The sequence below is a fragment of the Narcine bancroftii genome, chromosome 12, assembly GCF_036971445.1.
Source record: "Narcine bancroftii isolate sNarBan1 chromosome 12, sNarBan1.hap1, whole genome shotgun sequence".
NCBI classification, from domain to species: Eukaryota; Metazoa; Chordata; class Chondrichthyes; order Torpediniformes; family Narcinidae; genus Narcine; species Narcine bancroftii.
Window position 1 is genome coordinate 16,432,811 of NC_091480.1, and position 18,612 is coordinate 16,451,422.

At 39.8% G+C, this 18,612-nt stretch overlaps 1 protein-coding gene across 5 annotated transcripts in view; it reads right to left on the reverse strand.

Annotated features, from left to right (window-relative positions):
- The window catches only part of mapk8ip3 (mitogen-activated protein kinase 8 interacting protein 3), a 408,818-nt gene that overhangs the window by 48,016 nt on the left and 342,190 nt on the right, over positions 1 to 18,612 (reverse strand). For all 5 annotated transcript variants that reach the window (XM_069906190.1, XM_069906189.1, XM_069906187.1 and 2 more), the window contains 4 exons: positions 8,570 to 8,696; positions 5,759 to 5,854; positions 5,223 to 5,384; positions 4,685 to 4,841 (listed from right to left, as the gene is read on the reverse strand). In XM_069906190.1, the coding sequence (XP_069762291.1) occupies positions 4,685 to 4,841; positions 5,223 to 5,384; positions 5,759 to 5,854; positions 8,570 to 8,696 (542 nt within the window). The remainder of the gene's footprint in view (positions 1 to 4,684; positions 4,842 to 5,222; positions 5,385 to 5,758; positions 5,855 to 8,569; positions 8,697 to 18,612) is intronic.

Genomic DNA, 18,612 nt, shown 5'->3' on the forward strand with positions numbered 1-18,612 from the left:
GAAGTAAAGAAAAATAGTGGGGAGGTCATGAAGCATATAAGGATAACCGAGGAGGCAGTGATGGCTGTGTTGAAAATGATAAAGGTGGATAAATTTCCGGGACCGGACAAAATATTCCCAAGGACACTCAGGGAGGCTTGTGGACAGATAGTGGGGCCATTAACAAAGATATTTAGGATATCACTGGCCAAAGGATTGGAGGGTGGCGCATATGTGGTTCCGCTGTTTAAGAAGGGGTCCAAATGTAAACCTGGAAATTATAGGCCCGTGTGTCTGACGTCTGTGGTGGGCAAGTTGATGGAAAGTGTTCTGAGGGATGGTATTTACAAATATTTGGAGGTACAGGGATTGATAGGGAGTAATCAGCATGGTTTTGTCAGGGGTAGATCATGCTTGACAAACCTGATTGAGTTTTTCGAGGGGGTTACAAAAAAGGTTGATGAAGGGAAAGCTGTGGATGTTGTCTATTTAGACTTTAGTAAAGCTTTTGACAAAGTTCCCCACAGGAGGTTAGGAAAAAAGGTGGAGGTATTAGGTATAAATAAGGAGGTAGTGAAATGGATTCAGCAATGTTTGGATGGGAGGTGTCAGAGAGTAGTGATAGAAAATTGTTTGTCCAATTGGAGGCCAGTGACTAGTGGAGTTCCTCAGTGATCGGTCCTGGGTCCACTATTGTTTGTTATATATATTAACGATCTGGAAGTAGGGGTGGAAAATTGGATAAGCAAGTATGCGGATGATACAAAGATTGGTGGTGTTGTGGACAGTGAGGAAGATTACCGTAGATTAAAAGGTGATTTAGGAAGGCTGGAGGTGTGGGCTGAGAAATGGCTGATGGAATTTAATACAGATAACTGTGAGGTGTTACATTTTGGAAAGGCAAATCTAAATAGGTCATATGCATTAAATGGTAGGCTATTGAGATGTGCAGAGCAACAAAGGGATTTAGGAGTTGTGGTAAATAGTACCCTCAAGGCTGATACTCAGGTAGATGGTGTGGTGAAGAAGGCATTTTGAATGTTGGCCTTCATAAATCGGAGTATTGAATTCAAGAGTAGGGAGGTTATGATGAAATTGTACAAGGCATTGGTGAGGCCAAATTTAGAGTACTGTGTACAGTTATGGTCACCAAATTATAGGAAAGATATAAACAAAATAGAGAGAGTGCAGAGAAGGTTCACGAGAATGTTGACAGGATTTCAAGGTTTGAGTTGCAGGGAAAGGTTGTGCAGACTAGGGCTTTTTTCTCTGGAGCGTAGAAGATTGAGGGGGGACTTGATAGAGGTGTTTAAGATTTTAAAAGGGACAGACAGAGTAAATGTGGATAGGCTTTTTCAATTAAGAGTGGGGGAGATTCAAACTAGAGGGCATGGTTTAAAATTGAAGGGGGAAAATTATAAGGGGAACATGAGGGGAAATTTCTTTACGCAAAGGGTGGTAGGGATGAGGAATGAGCTTCCGGCAGACGTGGTTGAGGCGGGATCATTGGTTACATTTAAGGAAAGACTGGATAGTTACATGGAGAGGACTGGAGGGGTATGGACCGGGTGCTGGTCAGTGGGACTAGGAGGGTGGGGATTTGTTACGGCATGGACTAGTAGGGCCGAACTGGCCTGTTCTGTGCTGTAAGTGGTTATATGGTTACCCTGTCAAAAGCTTTTTCTGCATCTAAAGCAAGAGCCAATGTTGGCGTCTTATTTCCTTGAACTGCATGAATTAAATTAATAAATTTACAGACATTATCCACTGTTTGTCTTTTCTTAATAAATCCAGTTTGATCTTGTTTTACTATTTTTGGTACACAATCGGCCAATCTGTTTGTTAATAATTTTGCTATTATCTTATAATCTGAATTAAGTAGAGATATTGGTCTATATGATGTTGGTGTTCGTGGATCCTTCCCCATCTTTGGTATTACTGTAATTACTGCTGTCTTACATGAATCTGGCAAGTTTTGTGTTTCTTCTATCTGGTTCATTACTTCCAGGAGAGGAGGAATTAATATTCTTTAAGTGTTTTATAGAATTCTATTGGGAATCCATCCTCTCCAGATGTTTTATTGTTTGGCAGCTTTTTTAATATATCCAGTAAAGCATTGCTTAAGGTGGTATGTGGGGAGAAAGAAAAAGTTTTAAAACAACTGTTTTAAATCACACCTAATTGACTCGTTATGTGCATGGTTTCATAACTCCAAAGGAAATGGGCCAATGACAATTTTTCTCAAGCAAAATATTTCATTAACATTTGGGTCTAGAGCAGTGATTCTCAACCTTCCCTTCCCACTCACATACCACCTTAAGCAATCTCTTACTAATCACAGAGCACCAGATGGCATAGGGATTACTTAAGGTGGTATTGCCTCAAACCGTGCATCTTGGCGCCTCACAGTTCGGCGGGCAGCAACCTCCTTTGAAGAAGACCACAGAGCCCACCTCACTGACAAAAGACAAAGGAGGAAAAACCCAACACCCAACCCCAATCAACCTATTTTCCCTTGTAACCGCTGCAACCGTGTCTGCCTGTCCCACATCGGACTTGTCAGCCACAAACGAGCCTGCAGCTGACATGGACATTACCCCTCCATAAATCTTCGTCCGCGAAGCCAAGCCAAAGAAGAAAGAAGATATGAGTGGAAAGAAAAAGGTTGAGAACCACTGACTGAGAGCATGGATCAGCTCACGGAATTCCATGCTGTGCTGTACAGGGACTTGGGTGGCGGAAGGATAGGATGGGCTGATGCAGGTTTAGGTGTTTTAAAAGGAATAGAAAATAAGAAATGAGGGGCAGGGAGGGGGAGTAGCATTACTGGTCAGGCGAAGTATCACGGCTGTAGAAAGGGAGGACACTGTAAAGCACTGGTTCGTAAACTTTTTGGGTGTGTACCCCCTTGGCCTCCAGACCACATCCCAAGTGCCCCCACCCCAATATAACTGCACTGGGTGGGGGGGGGGGTGGGTAGTGGCGGCATCGAAGGGGTGTAGTGGCAGTGCTGAGCATGATGGGGGGGGGGGTTAGTGGTGACGCTGAGATGGGGGTGGTGGCAGTGGTGAAAGGGTGGTAGTGACGCCAATTCAACATGGCGTCCACTGAGACCAGTTCTCGCGAGAACGCCTTAGTCCCATTTATTTTGTTCGCTACTGCCATCCCGAGTCTGGCCATAAAAATTATTGCACTGGCTTCTTCATTAAACTTTGCAGCAAACTGAATAATAACAAGACGGAAGGTTCACACCGCCCCCTTTTCACTCACCGCCCCTTTGGATTTGGATCTTTCCACTGCCCATTGGGGGGTGGCAGCGCCCACTTTGGGAATCACTACTGTAGAGGAAACGTCTACTGAGTCGTTGTGGGTGAGAGTCAGAATTAGAAAGGGAACAGTCACTGTACTGGGAGAAGTCTAAAGGCCCCCAAATAGCCCTTGGGACACCGAGGAACAGAGAAGTAGGCAGATTTTGAAATGGTGCAGAGATTACAGGGCTGTTGTCATGGGCGACTTCTACTTCTCTATTGTTGACTGGCATTTGCTGACTGCAAGAGGGAAAGATGGGACAGAATTTGTCAGGTGTGTCCAAGAAGGATTCCTGACATAGTATGTGGAACAGCCGACCAGAGAAGGGGCTAAACTGGCTCTAGAACAGAGTAATGAACCAGGTCAGGTGACAGACCGCCTGGTGGGGGAGCATTTCCGTGAAAGTGACCACAACACCCTGAGCTTAAGCATAAATGTGGGCAAGGATAAAATCAGACAAAATGGGAAAGTGCTAAATTGGGTAAGGGCTAATTATGATGGGATGAGCCAGGAACCTGGGAGAGTAAATTGGGAACAGATGTTCACGCAGACAGGATTAATCACCTCTACACATGGGAACAGATGTACTCCAAGTGATCACCAAAGCAAGTGCTGTTTAAAATGAAATTGATTTAAAGAGAACTACATCAGAGAAATACTTGTTCACACAGTGTTTGTAAACAAGAACATTCAGTTGCACTGCTTTTTGAGCTCTAACCAGTGTTATCAAACTTGGTTTCCCTTATATCTCTCCCCACGTCTCCTTTCCTCTTGTGCTGTATCCCTCTTTCCTTTTCCCTCTGTTGCCTTTGCCCCAGCTCTGCTTCCACAGAACCAAAATCAAACACATCTTTTTCCAGTCAATTCTCCCCTTTGCTCTCTCATGTCCCATCCACATCTAATTTACACCTGTATTCTGTTGGTCTGTACTTATCCTCCTGCCCTTGCCCTTTCTTTCCTTCCCCCAGCCTTTTAATTCTATTAAATCTTAATGTAATACAATTTATTTTTTTAAAATATAATTTAATTTAATAAAGCCTGTCTGTTTTTTACTCATATCTTGAAGAAAGGCTTGGGCCCGAAACTTCTTTATCTCCGATGGACAATGAAAAATCTGCTGAGTTCCTCCAGCATTTTTACTGCAATCTCAGCGTCTGCAGACTTTCTGGTTTCACTCTGTTATCAAACTTGAGCAGGCTCAAGGCATTCAGGAATTATAAAAATCAGAGGAAGGGTAGGTATTACCTAACTACAAGTCCCTTTTGTTTATAACCATACTATATAATATATTGTTTTCTGCATCAATAACAAGCTGTTGCTCCAGCTGTCCTCAGTGAGTAGCCTTGCAATTGGTCACGGATTTTGTACTGCTGCCTGAAGATAGAAGCTTGCTTACCTGGGATGCTAGTAATACACAGAACATGAGCATTGCACACTATAAACTGGTCCATAATGGTGCCGGGCTGATTGGCATCAATAATCACTATTTTACTGGTGGAATGTGTACTGGTGCAAATCCATACACGGCTGGATACGTCCTCTGCACTGTGGACCTGGGAAAGAAATCACAAAATTTGCAAAAATCTGCTTACCCAGATGCACCACAGCATAATACTAGCCTGGGGGGGGGGCTTTAGTTAAAAACCACTACAGACTGACAACCGATATTTACATTTGGATGACACAATTATAACAGCAGGAGCATCAATGTAGAATTGCTGGAACTTGCAGTTCCTAAGAATAAGGTGGAAGGTGTACAATTTCTTACCAAATTTGTTAATCAGTGATGCCCACTTAATATCAACAGACAATGGTTTACATTCGTAGCATTACTAGTGCAGTGTTCCTTTCCTCCACCACCTTGTGCAGATCATAACATTATCTGGGAATACAGCTTTGGATTGTTATCCCAACCAGCGCAGTATCTCGTTTACCTTCTTGTTTTTGTCAGGAGAGCTGTGGCTGCTGGTACTTTTGGCATCTTTTTCAGCATTGGAGGTCAAGGGGTCACAGCTGCGTGAGCGACCCAGTGCGTTCCCATTGTCCATGCGCTGCGGTTTCCAGCCAGTCAAGTCCACGCCAGCAGCGCACCAAAGCTGTGAGAGTGTAAATGCAACAAGAGTTAGCCAAGGCCAAACTCACATTCAGTACAGGAAACATGGGGAACATCTTAAGGCGGATTTAAAATATGGGTGAAAGATGAGAAATGTAAGGGGTGAAATGTGGAAGTCTGCAGACACTGAGATTGTAGTAATAACACACAGAAATACTGGAGGAACTCAGCCGGTCTAGCAGCATCCATAGGAGATGAGCAAGGAAAGATGATGAATGCAGTCCAATTATCCCAAAAAATAATAGTTCCAAACTCAATGCATCCCAGAAATTCTGAGTAAAAGCATGAAGGAGTTTGGATTGAAACCAGCTCAAATTCAAAAAATACAACCTCCCTTTTCTCTTAATTTATGGTTACCTTCATGGTTGGATCTTTTGCAACCAAAGGACGACAGTAGACAGGAATAGGGACATTCTTCATGCGATTGTCTTCCTGGCTGCCATTAGGACTCAACTAGAGTAGGAACAAGATCAACGTAACCTTTTTAGTGAAATACACACAAAAAAAAAACCCTGTATCCAGCTCTTACAGGGATTGGTAGATACTGGATAAGTGAATTTTCTGATTGCTTGAGACTGCACGTTGCGTGATTAGCGAACTGACTGCTGAGGACGCCAATTTTAAAACTTCGTATTTTTTTAGCTACGGCATTTATTTTTTGTGATTTTTTTGCTGGTTGCTTTAGTCTACGGTGGCTTGAATTCTGGATAATGGGGATTTTATTATAATTGTATTATCGCAATGTTATGATGTATGTCATAACGTCCAATATTTAATATTCCTTTCTAATGTTTGTACATCATTGTTATTGATGACAGCACTGGTTGTGAAAATGAAGGTTATATGACAGCACTTTGCGAGGTTCATCCCTTCATGCCTGCAAGCAGCCATCTACTATGACTGCCTGAGAAGCTGAAGCCTTCTACAAAGTTAATTAAGAAAACTTCAACATTTTTTTTTAAAGGATGTACAGCACAGAAACAGGCCCTTTTGGTCCACAAGACTGTGCCACCCAATTACACCTGTGGTACATTTTTGAATGGTGGGAGGAAACCCACAAAGACATGGGGAGAATGTACCAACTCCTGACAGACAACGCGGGATTCAAACCCTGGTCCCATTTGCTGGCACTGTAACAGCATTTCACTAACCATTACACTAACCATGATTTAATATGACATTTTCAACATTTTTTTTCCTGACTATAAAAAACCACAAATTAATTCTGAAAACTTTATGCCTTATTATATGATGTCTATCAAACATTTAAATTGTGTTTTAAGCTATATTCACTGCTTTTCAATTCTGTTGAGCAATAAAAATATTCATGCACATTAAGCTCAAATCAGAATATTATTTCAAACTATTGGGGTTTGGATGTAATGAGCTCAATTTTTTTTCTGACATGTACATAATAATATTTCCTCTGGTGTCCATACAATATTCCAAAAACCAGAGATACATTTTATTTCCTGGATTTCCATCCATGATAATTCTTCAATAAAGTTCAACATGGTTCATCACAAAACTTTCTCTGAAAGCCAGACATCTTCTAAGGCTAAGATGGGACTAAAAGTGGTATTACATGCAATACAGATTGCTTGATTACACTGCTCAGCTTTCTTTGATACAACTAAAGCCAATTGTAAAATCCAGCCCATTAACGTGATCATGCTGTAGTTGAGAATAAAATGGTCTATAGGGAATTTTTTCCCTATAGAGAAAATGTTTTGAATTAATCTGCATGGAGAAAAAAATAATTCATAAATTTACTCGTTAATAAGTTTATTTTTTCTGCTCCTGTTTCTTCACATATGCACAAATGGCTCAGCTTTGTGTTACAGTGACCTGTTTTCTAGGAATGCAAGCCACCCCCATCCATTAACGTGGATTCTAAGCCCTTTTCTTGCTGATCAACAAATTGGCCCATTGACTGCAACAGGGTAAAGAAGTCAAGGGATCTTCCAAAGAAGAAAATAATAGCAAAAGCACAATTCTAGTCATATGGTTACAGACAACCTGGTTCATGACATCACAATATACATGTGAGAGCGAGAAGGCAGGGAGATAGTATGAGGTTCAAATCCATCAGACCTCACTAAAGAAATAGCAGTTCCTTTAGACTAGAGCGGTATAATCTAGCAATCTCCGTTGCATAAAATTGCAATTTGTTCTATCATTTTTTGTCCTATAATCCAGTGCCAGTCGTAAACTTTTAAGAGGGTGTTCCTCTTGATACAATCTTGTTAATATTTTTCTATCGAAGTTACAAGAGAATGCGAGATCCTTAAAGCACTTGTATTCTAATATCAGAAGCAAAACACTGCAGATGCTGTGATTATAGTAAAAACAGTAAATGCTGGAGGAACAGCTGGTCTTGCAAATTCCATGGGGAGTAAAGATACATTATTGATATTTTGGACCTGAGCCCTTCTTCAAGGTAAACTAAGTTATTTGCTCACACCATGAAGAAGGGCTCAGGCCCCGAAAAGTCAGTAATATATCTTCACCTCCTATGGACGCTGCAAGGCCAGCTGAGTTCCTCCAGCACTTAAAGGTGCACGATCCTTTATCCGGACACCTAAAATCTGGAAAGCTCCAAAATCCGGCAAGTGGGGACCGGCGGTTGGGGGAGGCGGCCGAGGGAAAGCGGCCATGCGGCCGATGGTCCGGCGGTCGGGGGAAGGCGTCCAGCAGCTGAGGGATGGGCGGTCGGGGGAGACAGCCAAGGGACCAGCGATTGGGGGAGGCGGCTGGGCGGTCGAGGGACAGGCGGTCGGGGGAGGCGGCCGAGGGACCGGTAGTTGGGGGAAGATGTCTGGCGGCTGAGGGACCGGCAGTCGGGGGAGGCAGTCTGGGGGGACAGCTGAGGGACCGGTTGTCGGGGAGGCGGCCGAGGGACCGCGGTCGGGGGAGATGGCCGTTGGGGGAGACTGCCATGCGGCTGGAAGGGGGTGGGGGTGGATAGGCAGCACAATTTGGGTGGGCTTTCCGAAATCTGGAAAAATCTGAAATTCAGAACACAGTCCCCCAAGGGTTCCGGATAAAGGATCGTGTCCCTGATCTGTGTACTTTTAATATCAGAAGCAACTACTTCCTAGCCAGTTTACCTCTCTACACTAAAATTGTGCAGTAGCTTGTTGAGGTCGTGGTGAACTGAACTCTTACCTGTTTGTACTTTGCGGGGAGGCTCCAGCCACAAGCCTGTAGTCGTCCATCATCATTCCGGACGTGATCCCTCACCTGACGGTACTGCTCACGTTTTAACTCTCGCCGAGCATTGGATGTGCAATCGCTGCAAGGAAAACCAACAATTACTTCACTGTTTAAGCTGGAAGAATGTGTCTTCGAATGTCATGAAAGAATGGTAATCCATGTGGTTGCAGATTTCAACAAACTCTGAACTGCAAAATTTTTGTTTGTAACTTGCAAGTCCCAAATAACAGCACAAGCAATGATGTGTCCCTCCTGACTGACCTGCCAGTCATCGAGATCATGGTTGATCCTCCTCCTCTAAACTACTGGTACTTTGAAACACAATTCCTATATCCACCAATTTTCTTTTGGTTTACACATCTGTCTTCACCTTCATTGCAACAAGAGTTTTCTGTAGAATATTCAGGTTTTATGACAAAAGATTTTGATGAGAGGTCATTGATCTAATCTCCACAGACTGATTTGTTTCCAACATTTTCAGATTTTTTTTCTTAAGATTGTAAGTGTTGCTGCATTTTGCTTTGGTTTCAGTCTCTTTAAAATTAATCTTACCACTCCAAATTAAGCATCAGGAATCTGAAGTACCCAGCCAGGTATATTTGCAATGCCAAAATTATGCCAGGGAGCATCTGCTGAGCATCTTGGTCTCAGCAGTATACAATCAAGTATAAATCCACTGAGACTTTCTTGTCCAAAATTTATATGAAAACATTCATACAGCGCAGCACCTTTGATAGGCAACTGGGAAGTTTTGGTACAGGGCAAATAAGCGCACCTCCCAATACAATTTGATTAATGAAACATTAATTAACACTGAAGATTCCGAAGCACAAAATGGCAGAATTTTGAATTTAATGTCAAATCATGTACCGAGCTGCAAAATAAAAGTGAAACAAATGTGAATTAAATGTGATAAAAGTGATATAAAGTAATTTTTTAATGTCTACAAAAATAATTAAAATCTGAAGGAATTATTTTGTGTAAACTTTAATAATTAAGCCATTGTTATGCCTTTCAAAGTGCTCTGATACATTGTGGATTAAGGACAACAACTTAAGAATGCAAAGTCAAAGAGCAAAGTGCCCTTTTTTTTTAAATAGGAAAATGAAGTACTGCAAACAGCAACTTCCACTGTAAATCCCATTTTAGTGTTCATTCCTGAGAGCGCAATGGCCTAACTATTATTCCCAAGGCAAAGTCTGCCCCATTAACATTTCCCCAATCCTTTGATATCACAATCACCCAAACCTCAATCTCCGCCACCACCCGCCACAGGCAATATGCCATCTCTCCGATGTGTACAGCTTCTACCCTTATTCCCCTTTCAAATCCCCACCCATTTCCCTGATGAAGTCCAAAAAGGGGCAGTGAGATCAGGGGATGTGGGAAGAGCGAGGCAGTGGAATCATTGTGGGAACTGATACAGCGTTGTCGGAGACACTGAAAATTCAAAATAGAGTATGGATTCAAATCATCATAGCTTCGAAAAATTGTGTCAGATCATCGTAAGTTGGGGACTAACTGTATAAGAACATAGGAGCAGGAGTTGGTATCTGTCCCATCAAGCCTGCTCCACTATTCAATTAGATCATGGCGGATCTGATGATAGGTTCATCTCCACCCACCTGCCTTTTCCCCACATCCTTCAATTCCCCTACAACATAAACATCTATCCAACCTTGTCTTAAATATATTTGCTGAGGTAGCCTCCACAGCTTCAATTGGCAGTAATTCTACAGATTCACCATCCTCTGGGAAAAGCAGTTCCTCCTCATCTCTGTCCTAAATCTACTACCCTGAATCTTGAGGCCTTGTCCCCAAATTCTGTTCTCCCCTACCAATGGAAACAACTTACCTACCTCTATCTTATCTATGCCTTTCATAACTTTATACATTTCTATAAGATTGCCTCAATCTTCTAAATCCCAGCGAGTATAGTCTCCATCTCTCCAAATGTCTTTTGAATATTGTAATTGCAACTGCTTCTTTAGCTTCCACTGGCATCTTCCCTTCAGGTGAAAAAAATGTTAACCTCAGGTCCTTCCCCCTCTCATCTTAAACCTGTACCCTTGAGATCTATAATCAACTATCCAAGGATGAAGACTGAGGATTCACTTTATCCACGCCCCTCATGATTTATAAACGCCAACTTCCTACATTTAGAACTGCAGAACATGGTACTCCAAGTGTGATCTCACCAATATCTCGTACTGCTGAATCATGAGATCCTGTACACTTGACCTGCCAAATTTCGCAGAAGGCAAGAAGCTTTTCAAGAAATTCCTCCCTTAATGGGAGTTTTCAAAAAACTCCAAAACCTCAATGTTTTAGTACCTGCAATGAACTATTGATTTATTTTGCAAGGCCATGCAACGATCACCAAGTTCTATCATCTTGAGAGTGACAAATATTACAGCCACTCTTAACAATAACCATTACAAAGTCTTGCAGGTATGTATGGAGGGACAAGAATACCATTTGAATGTTTTGGACAGATTCAAAAATAGACTGTGTGGTAACCTTTGTAGTTGCTGGCGAGCTCGATACTCCTGATTTATGCCCATGAATTTTAACTCTGCGAAGTTGAAGTCAATTCTCTCCCAAATTACTGTACATTAATTTCACTGAAATGGGCACATGTGATTGCTCATTATTTAGATCTGCAGTTGTTGGGCTATTTTGAAAAGCATTCCAGCTATTCAACATCAATAAACGTAAAATGAACAAACAACTGGTGAGCAAATCTAGTGTCAGGCCAGGCAAAAAGCAATTGGAGATCCTATTGTAAGAATACAAAAAGCTTGCTTCCAACACCTTGAAGGGTTTTGCCCTTAAAAAGTGATGATGTTTTGTACAGTATTTTAAACATTGTCCCTAGACTTGAACAAAATTTTAGTCCCAGGCAACCAAGTGGTATCTTTTGTCCAGGGAGCAGAGGCGACCACAACAAATTGTGGTGAAGACACAATTAAGTGCAACACCTCACCTCTGAAGTAAACCAAATCATTCTCTATCTTATGAAGTTTCCAATTTTCCCACCTCTATCTTACTGGAAAGGATAGTAATGAACATCGAATGCAAGTCCACTGACTCCCACAGCCATTTTGATTACACCTCCCTCCATCCTGCTTCCGACAAGGACTGTACTTCTTCCAGTTTCTCTTGTATTGACAACAATGCCTTTCATGCCACCGTTTCCAAAATCTGTTCCATTTTCCTCAATAGAGGTTTTCCCTATTTCACAGTTAACAGGTTGCTCTCTGCAATTCTGCTTCCAACACCACCACCACACCCCCCCGCCCCCACTCAGCCAGAAATGGGATGTGGCTGCTCTCATGCTCTTCTTCCGCATTCCTCTGTAATCTCTGCATTTTCAATGTGATATTATTGTCAGCCTCATCTCCTCCTCCTTCAGCATTCCAAAGACTTCGTTTTGCAACGTCCTGATTTCGATTAACTATAATGCCACCTTCCCAATCAACCACAATGAATGCAAACCTTGACCTTTTAATTCTTCCGTTCCCACCACTGAGGGGCCCAAACAGCACATCCAGGTGAAGCAGTAATTCATTCATGCTTCTAATGTTGGGTACTGGATTCCATGTTCCTAAAATGGTCTCCTCCTCTCAGAAGAAACACAAATTAGGCTACTGTTTCACGCATTCGACTGACCAGAGCTTCCAATTGTCTGTCACTTCAATTCTCCTCCTCACTCTCTCTCTGACCATTCTGCCTTTGGGTTCTTGATCATTTCAGCAAAGCCAAATCAAAGCTCCAGAAAACCCATGTATGATGTCCATGTACATTGAAGCCCTCAGGAATCAACAACAAATTTAATAATGTCAGATAACCCATCGATCTCATTTACAGCAGAGCTGGCCAGTTCTGTAGAAAGTGGAGCGATCAGAAAAATTGGGACGTCTGTGATAAGGTTGAACCAAGAGAGAGACGGAATGACCCAACTGATGGTAATACTGCCCAAGAGAGGATGGTGAAGGTTGGTTACCCAGAGATGAAACATGTCTAATTTACAACTCTGGTGAAGGTTGTCAATCTAAAAAAAAATCAAATCCGTTTCTCTCCCAAAAGATGCTGTCCAAACTTCTGTAACTTTCCAGCACTTTCTGCTTTCATTTCAGACTTCCAGGGTTTTTCTTGAATGGAGGCAGCAGCAGGTGAGGTAGCTGGATTTCACCATTCAAGCAAAACAGCAACAAACAATGGGCTTTGTCACCAAGCTTTCTCAAAAACCTTTTAAGTTGCCTGGTAGAGAAACTCTGGGATTGGGAACACAGATGGGAGTAAAGTCAGTTCCAGTTTAATTTTTAAAAAATAAGTTGCCTGGTAGAGAAACTCTGGGATTGGAAAAACAGATGGGAGTAATGTCAGTTCCAGTGTAATTTTTAAAAAATAAGTAGCCTGGTAGAGAAACTCTGGGATTGGAAAAACAGATGGGAGTAATGTCAGTTCCATTTTAATTTTTAAGAAATAAGTAGCCTGGTAGAGAAACTCTGGGATTGGAAAAACAGATGGGAGTAATATCAGTTCCAGTTTAATTTTTTAAAAATAAGTAGCCTGCTAGAGAAAGTCTGGGATTGGAAAAAAAGATGGGAGTAATATCAGTTCCAGTTTAATTTTTTAAAAATAAGTAGCCTGCTAGAGAAAGTCTGGGATTGGAAAAGCAGATGGGAGTAATGTCAGTTCCTATTTAATTTTTAAAAAATAAGCAGCCTGGTAGAAAACTCTGGGATTGGAAAAACAGATGGGAGGAATGTGAGCTCCAGTTTAATTTTTAAAAAATAAGTAGCCTGGTAGCGAAACTCTGGGATTGGGAAAACAGATGGGAGTAACGTCAGTTCCAGTTTAATTTTTAAAAAATATGCAGCCTGGTAGAAAACTCTGGGATTGGAAAAACAGATGGGAGTAATGTCAGTTCCAGTTTAATTTTTTAAAAATAAGTAGCCTGGTAGAGAAAATCTGAAATTGTAAAAACAGATGGGAGTAATGTCAGTTCCAGTTTAATTTTTAAAAAATAAGCAGCCTGGTAGAAAACTCTGAGATTGGAAAAAGAGATGGGAGTAATGTCAGTTCCAGTTTAATTTTTAAGAAATAAGTAGCCTGCTAGAGAAAGTCTGGGATTGGAAAAACAGATGGGAGTAATGTCAGTTCCAGTTTAATTTTTTAAAAATAAGTAGCCTGGTAGAGAAACTCTGTGATTGTAAAAACAGATGGGAGTAATGTCAGTTCCAGTTTAATTTTTTAAAAATAAGTAGCCTGGTAGAGAAACTCTGGGATTGGAAAAACAGATGGGAGTAATGTCAGTTCCAGTTTAATTTTTAAGAAATAAGTAGCCTGGTAGAGAAATTCTGGGATTGGGAAAACAGATGGAAGTAATGTCAGTTCCAGTTTAATTTTTTTTAAAAATAAGTAGCCTGGTAGAAAACTCTAGGATTGGAAAAGCAGATGGGAGTAATGTCAGTTCCAGTTTAATTTTTAAGAAATAAGTAGCCTGCTAGAGAAAGTCTGGGATTGGAAAAACAGATGGGAGTAATGTCAGTTCCAGTTTAATTTTTTAAAAATAAGTAGCCTGGTAGAGAAACTCTGTGATTGTAAAAACAGATGGGAGTAATGTCAGTTCCAGTTTAATTTTTAAAAAATAAGTAGCCTGGTAGAGAAATTCTGGGATTGGGAAAACAGATGGAAGTAATGTCAGTTCCAGTTTAATTTTTTAAAAAAATAAGTAGCCTGGTAGAAAACTCTGGGATTGGAAAAGCAGATGGGAGTAATGTCAGTTCCATTTTAAATTTTAAAAAATAAGTGTCCTGGTAGAGAAACTCTGGAATTGGAAAAACAGATGGGAGTTATGTTAGTTCCAGTTTAATTTTTAAAAAATAAGTAGACTGGTAGAGAAACTCTGGGATTTGGAAAACAGATGGGAATAATGTGAGCTCCAGTTTAATTTTTAAAAAATAAGTAGCCTGGTAGAGAAACTCTGGGATTGGGAAAACAGATGGGAGTAACGTCAGTTCTAGTTTAATTTTTAAAAAATAAGCAGCCTGGTAGAAAACTCTGGGATTGGGAAAACAGATGGAAGTAATGTCAGTTCCAGTTTAATTTTTAAAAAAAGTAAGTAGCCTGGTTGAGGAACTCTGGGATTGGAAAAGCAGATGGGAGTAATGTCAGTTCCAGTTTAAAGTTTAAAAAATAAGTATCCTGGTAGAGAAACACTGGGATTGGAAAAACAGATGGGAGTAATGTCAGTTCCAGTTTAATTTTTAAAAAGAAGTAGCCTGGTAGAGAAACTCTGGGATTGGAAAAACAGATGGGAGTAATGTCAGTTCCAGATTAATTTTTTTTTTAAAAAGTAGCCTGGTAGAGAAACTCTGGGATTGGAAAAACAAATGGGAGTAATGTCAGTTCCAGTTTAATTTTTAAAAAATAAGTAGCCTGGTAGAGAAACTCTGGGATTGGGAAAACAGATGGGAGTAACGACAGTTCCAGTTTAATTTTTAAAAAATAAGCAGCCTGGTAGAAAACTCTGGGATTGGAAAAGAAGATGGGAGTAATGTCAGTTCCAGTTTAATTTTTAAAAAATAAGTATCCTGGTAGAGAAACTCTGGGATTGGAAACACAGATGTGAGTAATGTTAGTTCCAGTTTAATTTTTAAAAAATAAGTAGCCTGGTAGAGAAACTCTGGGATTGGAAAAACAGATGGGAGAAATGTCAGTTCCAGTTTAATTTTTAAGAAATAAGTAGCCTGGTAGAGAAACTCTGGGATTGGAAAAACAGATGGGAGTAATGTTAGTTCCAGTTTAATTTTTAAAAAATAAGTAGCCTGGTAGAGAAACTCTGGGATTTGGAAAAAAGATGGGAGTAATGTGAGCTCCAGTTTAATTTTTAAAAAATAAGTAGCCTGGTAGAGAAACTCTGGGATTGGGAAAACAGATGGGAGTAACGTCAGTTCCAGTTTAATTTTTAAAAAATAAGAAGCCTGGTAGAAAACTCTGGGATTGGAAAAGAAGATGGGAGTAATGTCAGTTCCAGTTTAATTTTTAAAAAATAAGTATCCTGGTAGAGAAACTCTGGGATTGGAAAAACAGATGGGAGTAATGTTAGTTCCAGTTTAATTTTTAAGAAATAAGTAGACTGGTAGAGAAATTCTGGGATTGGAAAAACAGATGGGAGTAATGTCAGTTCCAGTTTAATTTTTAAGAAATAAGTAGCCTGGTAGAGAAACTCTGGGATTAGAAAAACAGATGGGAGTAATATTAGTTCCAGTTTAATTTTTTAAAAATAAGTAGCCTGCTAGAGAAAGTCTGGGATGGGAAAAACAGACGGGGGTAATGTCAGTTCCTATTTAAATTTTAAAAAATAAGTAGACTGGTAGAGAAATTCTGAGATTTGAAAAATAGATAGGAGTAATGTCAGTTCCAGTTTAATTTTTAAAAAGAAGTAGCCTGGTAGAGAAACTCTGGGATTGGAAAAACAGATGGGAGTAATGTCAGTTCCAGTTTAATTTTTTAAAAATAAGTAGCCTGGTAGAGAAACTCTGGGATTGGAAAATCAGATGGGAGTAATGTTAGTACCAGTTTAATTTTTAAGAAATAAGTAGCCTGCTAGAGAAAGTCTGGGATTGGAAAAACAAATGGGAGTAATGTCAGTTCCTATTTAATTTTTAAAAAATAAGAGGACTGGTAGAGAAACTCTGAGATTGGAAAAACAGATAGGTGTAATGTCAGTTCCAGTTTAATTTTTAAAAAGAAGTAGCCTGGTAGAGAAACTCTGGGATTGGAAAAACAGATGGGAGTAATGTCAGTTCCAGTTTAATTTTTTGTTTAAAAAGTAGCCTGGTAGAGAAACTCTGGGATTGGAAAAACAGATGGGAGTAATGTCAGTTCCAGTTTAATTTTTAAAAAATAAGTAGCCTGGTAGAGAAACTCTGGGATTGGGAAAACAGATGAAAGTAATGTCATTTCCAGTTTAATTTTTTAAAAAAATAAGTAGCCTGGTTGAGAAACTCTGGGATTGGAAAACCAGATGGGAGTAATGTCAGTTTGAGTTTAAATTTAAAAAAATAAGTATCCTGGTAGAGAAACTCTGGGACTTGGAAAACAGATGGGAGTAATGTGAGCTCCAGTTTAATTTTTAAAAAATAAGTAACCTGGTAGAGAAACTCTGGGATTGGAAAAACAGATGGGAGTAATGTCAGTTCCTATTTAATTTTTAAAAAATAAGTAGCCTGGTAGAGAAACTCTGGGATTGGAAAAACAGATGGGAGTAATGTCAGTTCCAGTTTAATTTTTAAGAAATAAGTAGCCTGCTAGAGAAAGTCTGGGATTGGAAAAACAGATGGGAGTAATATCAGTTCCTATTTAATTTTTAAAAAATAAGTGGACTGGTCGAGAAACTCTGAGATTGGAAAAACAGATAGGAGTAATGTCAGTTCCAGTTTAATTTTTAAAAAGAAGTAGCCTGGTAGAGAAACTCTGGGATTGGAAAAACAGATGGGAGTAATGTCAGTTCCAGTTTAATTTTTTTTTAAAAAGTAGCCTGGTAGAGAAACTCTGGGATTGGGAAAACAGATCGGAGTAACGTCAGTCCCAGTTTAATTTTTAAAAATAAGCAGCCTGGTAGAAAGCTCTGGGATTGGGAAAACAGATGGGAGTAATGTCAGTTCCAGTTTAAATTTTTAAAAATAAGTAGCCTGGTAGAAAACTCTGGGATTGGAAAAGCAGATGGGAGTAATGTCAGTTCCATTTTAAATTTTAAAAAATAAGTGTCCTGGTAGAGAAACTCTGGAATTGGAAAAACAGATGGGAGTTATGTTAGTTCCAGTTTAATTTTTAAAAAATAAGTAGACTGGTAGAGAAACTCTGGGATTTGGAAAACAGATGGGAGTAATGTGAGCTCCAGTTTAATTTTTAAAAAATAAGTAGCCTGGTAGAGAAACTCTGGGATTGGGAAAACAGATGGGAGTAACGTCAGTTCTAGTTTAATTTTTAAAAAATAAGCAGCCTGGTAGAAAACTCTGGGATTGGGAAAACAGATGGAAGTAATGTCAGTTCCAGTTTAATTTTTAAAAAAAGTAAGTAGCCTGGTTGAGGAACTCTGGGATTGGAAAAGCAGATGGGAGTAATGTCAGTTCCAGTTTAAAGTTTAAAAAATAAGTATCCTGGTAGAGAAACACTGGGATTGGAAAAACAGATGGGAGTAATGTTAGTTCCAGTTTAATTTTTAAGAAATAAGTAGCCTGCTAGAGAAAGTATGGGATTGGAAAAACAGATGGGAGTAATGTCAGTTCCTATTTAATTTTTAAAAAATAAGAGGACTGGTAGAGAAACTCTGAGATTGGAAAAACAGATAGGAGTAATGTCAGTTCCAGTTTAATTTTTAAAAAGAAGTAGCCTGGTAGAGAAACTCTGGGATTGGAAAAACAGATGGGAGTAATGTCAGTTCCAGATTAATTTTTTTTTAAAAAGTAGCCTGGTAGAGAAACTCTGGGATTGGAAAAACAGATGGGAGTAATGTCAGTTCCAGTTTAATTTTTAAAAAATAAGTAGCCTGGTAGAGAAACTCTGGGATTGGGAAAACAGATGGGAGTAACGACAGTTCCAGTTTAATTTTTAAAAAATAAGCAGCCTGGTAGAAAACTCTGGGATTGGAAAAGAAGATGGGAGTAATGTCAGTTCCAGTTTAATTTTTAAAAAATAAGTATCCTGGTAGAGAAACTCTGGGATTGGAAACACAGATGTGAGTAATGTTAGTTCCAGTTTAATTTTTAAAAAATAAGTAGCCTGGTAGAGAAACTCTGGGATTGGAAAAACAGATGGGAGAAATGTCAGTTCCAGTTTAATTTTTAAGAAATAAGTAGCCTGGTAGAGAAACTCTGGGATTGGAAAAACAGATGGGAGTAATGTTAGTTCCAGTTTAATTTTTAAAAAATAAGTAGCCTGGTAGAGAAACTCTGGGATTGGAAAAACAGATGGGAGAAATG